The following is a 3,425-nucleotide window of genomic DNA, read 5'->3' on the forward strand; positions in this document are numbered from 1 at the left end:
CCCCCTCGAAACCATACAACTTTTGTCTCAAACATTTTTTCATATCTCTTTTAGTTTTTTAAAAAATCGACTGTATAAATTAAAATGGCCCACCCTGTATATATATACACACACACCACACGTGTGTGTGTGTATGTGTGTGCATGCGTGCGTGCATGTGTGTGTGCGCGTATACACAGAGAAGATGGTCCAATTGTTTCGGCCAGACTGTGAGATTGTATAGCAAATTTAATTCTGAATAAAAGTTTCGCATAAACAAGAATCTGGTTCCGTAAGAAGTTAGCATCCAAAATTCTCTAAAATAACATCTTTTAAATAAATAATTATATACACACAGAGGGGGAGAGAGAGACAGAGAGAGATTTATATACACGTTAAAATATATTTGTAAATAAGCACCGTGCTCTTTGTTGGAAACAGTTGTATGTCTAATATTGTATAAGAGCTGCACTGTACAAGAACCATCAATACTTTGGTCACTTACCTGGCACAATAATTAACTTTTATTTTTCTAGCGTATCAAACTTTTGGAGTTTACTACTTCATGAAACTTTAACAGATTTTGTCATCTATTTTTGAATCTAAAATGTATAGCATTTTAACTTGGCAATTATCATGTGATGGCGTGTGTCAACTCACTGAATGTGATCAACTTTTTAATAACAGATATGTCATCGCATGTACGTTTTATTATTTTTAAATTAACTGATGTATACTAATAATGTGCATAAATTTGTAAGTAAGAAAGTGATTTTTTAAGAAGATATATCTTGTGAAAGAAACAGATAATTTTTATATGGTCTCTCATTCCTTGCCATATTATCGATATACAAAGCCCGAGAGTATGTTGCTACTTAACATTTAATTATCGTTTATCTTTTAAAATATATACATGTTATTGCATTATCTTTGCAATAACACTGGCAAATACTGAAAATAGTTGCTTGTGAGTTCCAAAGATGTGTACGATAGTGTTTTAGAAAGTGTGAAACTCATTGCTTTAACTGCCAATATTTATTCGCTTGGAAGCTGCTTCCTGTTGATTTTCTTTTTTCATAAAGATGAAAGATTGATGAACTAGACCAAGTGGTAACTTAATAGGTCTATTTGTTGCGCCTTAATTTATTTTGTTATCCTCTATTAATGTTTTATTTATCACTTGAAGCTAGGCTTCGACACATCGTTTGATCGTTTTTATAATCGTTGAACGAAGAAGAGCAAAAGAATCTATGCTGATACTATCTTTTAGTGAGGTACATTAGAAATCACCGATGCCTCCCCACATGAATTTGTGCTCATATACATACATGGAAAATGTATAAATGTGTTGATATATGCACAAATTCACGTGGTAAGGCATCAGTAATTCCTAGTGTACGTACATTTTGATCTTTTTTTTTGCGAATAAGTTAATTGTAAGATTGTGGAATATGTCTCTCTGGACATGGATATACAGATTGTAATTAAAAACTCCTTAATCATCGGCGAGCAAAGGTTATTCTTTGTATGATACAATGGAGTTATGAAACAAATTATATTTATAATTATTAACAATGAAATATTGAAGTTTTTGTTTAGGCCACACAATTTATATTTTCCTCTCCCTCCCCCTTCTCTCTCTTTTCACCCTCAAGAAGTTCCTAGAAATTAAACGTATTAAATAAAATGCTGAAAGTAACATCAATATGAATTTTGTCTCTACTATAGTAAAACAATGTAGAGGGAGAAATCGACCAATTATTAGGTAAATCAAACTTTCGAGACAGCTAGAAAAACAATAGGAAAATATTCCCAGCTAGCACAAAGGTTAACATAAAAGTTCATAAAGGATAATTAATTTTAAAGAAAGTACCTACAGAATTAGAAAAAGAAATATCTGAAGAATTAGTCACGATCGGTTCAAGAAGTATTTTCTCAGAAGTTTATTATATGTATATGGTGCATGTAATTTGCATTATCGTTATCGTATTCTTCTACGAATTTCTAAAGAATTACAATTCAGGAAAGGCGAAAACTCGAAGAATACTTTGCGAATCCACTGTGCTATCTGGGTTGCAAATGTTGCAATGAATGAAAACAAGATTTGTTCGCTGTGATAACATATTGTTGCAGAGTGATCAAAATTCGATTAATGTACGTTGATCGACGATTAATTCATCAACCGGTAGAATTAACTGAAGCCGAGAGAAATTAGAGCGGCCACGCCGCGGCGTTTTACTTGATTCATGTTCTGTGCACCCTTACGCCCATTTTACTTCTGCAACTGTAATTTCGCTACATACATTTTCAGGCACTGCCGATAAAGGGTGCATTCGAGCAAGACACAAATTGACACAGTGTAATACAGAGAATCATTTCATCCTCGTTTAATAATGGCAAGCAACAAAGATAAAACGATTCACTCTGTTACACAGTGTCGTCTGTGTATGTACGTTGCACCCAAAATCTCCACTTGGTGCGTGTCCATGCTACGCCTAGTTTCAGGATTATGTAAACTTCAAAATTACGTCATTATAAATTATTGTAAGCAACTTTCTCGCGCAATGTAAATTTTATAAATTATATGTCAGAATGCACAGCACAGACACGCACCAGGTGGAGACTTTATCGGTAGTGCCTGAAAATTGGTACAGCGAAATAGTTCCAAAAGTAAAATGAGCAAGGGCGCGCAAAACACAACAAAACAGTCTTGTGAAACGGTGTCAAAACGATGGCGTAGCCCATTCTCAGGTTTTCGATTGTTACGAGTGAGAAGTAGATACAAGTGTACATTCGATACAATTGGCTGTATTGCTTTTCAAAAGAAGCCCAGGTGCCATATAAATAAGACTGGTACACAATGGCGCAAAGTGACACCATCATAGCCAAGGTATGTATATATACAGTTACAGATTAATAGACAGATTGCTAAAGGCCCGGGTGAGGTCGAGAGGGTCAAGAGTCCACTACCAGAGAGAAACCTGAACACCGTTTTGCGCGCCTTTACGCCCATTTTCACTTTTGGAACTACTTTGCTATGCATCTTCTGACACTGCTGATAAAGTCACCAGTGCACGTCTGTGCTATGCATCCCGACATCTAATTTATAAAATTTACATTGTCTACGTGAGAAAAGTTGATAATATCATGCAGATAATTTATGTTAATGTAATTTTGAATTTTACAGCACAATCCTGAAAAATGGGCGTAGCACGGACACGCACAAAGTGGAAATCTTATCAGCAGAGTCAGAAAATGCGTAGTGAAATAGTTCCAAAAGTGAAAATGGGCGTAAAGGCCTATGTCCACGATGCTAGAACTTGATCCAAGTTCTAGCCTCGTGGACACAGGCCTTAAGAGCGCACAAAACAGTCTCCCGAAACGGTATCGAGTAAAACGCCGGCGTGGCCGCTCTCTCAAGAGTCTCAAAGCCTATGTCCACGATG

At 35.7% G+C, this 3,425-nt stretch overlaps 1 protein-coding gene across 1 annotated transcript in view; it reads left to right on the top strand.

Annotated features, from left to right (window-relative positions):
* Positions 1 to 103: 103 nt before the first annotated feature.
* The window catches only part of LOC105563795, a 4,150-nt gene continuing 828 nt past the window's right edge, over positions 104 to 3,425 (top strand). Inside the window, exon 1 of the mRNA XM_012015700.1 lies at positions 104 to 2,869. Coding sequence (XP_011871090.1) covers positions 2,840 to 2,869 — 30 coding nt within the window. The 5' untranslated portion in view covers positions 104 to 2,839. The remainder of the gene's footprint in view (positions 2,870 to 3,425) is intronic.

The sequence above is a fragment of the Vollenhovia emeryi genome, unplaced genomic scaffold (genome assembly GCF_000949405.1).
Source record: "Vollenhovia emeryi isolate VEMERY1.0 unplaced genomic scaffold, V.emery_V1.0 DF939171.1, whole genome shotgun sequence".
Classification (NCBI taxonomy): Eukaryota; Metazoa; Arthropoda; class Insecta; order Hymenoptera; family Formicidae; genus Vollenhovia; species Vollenhovia emeryi.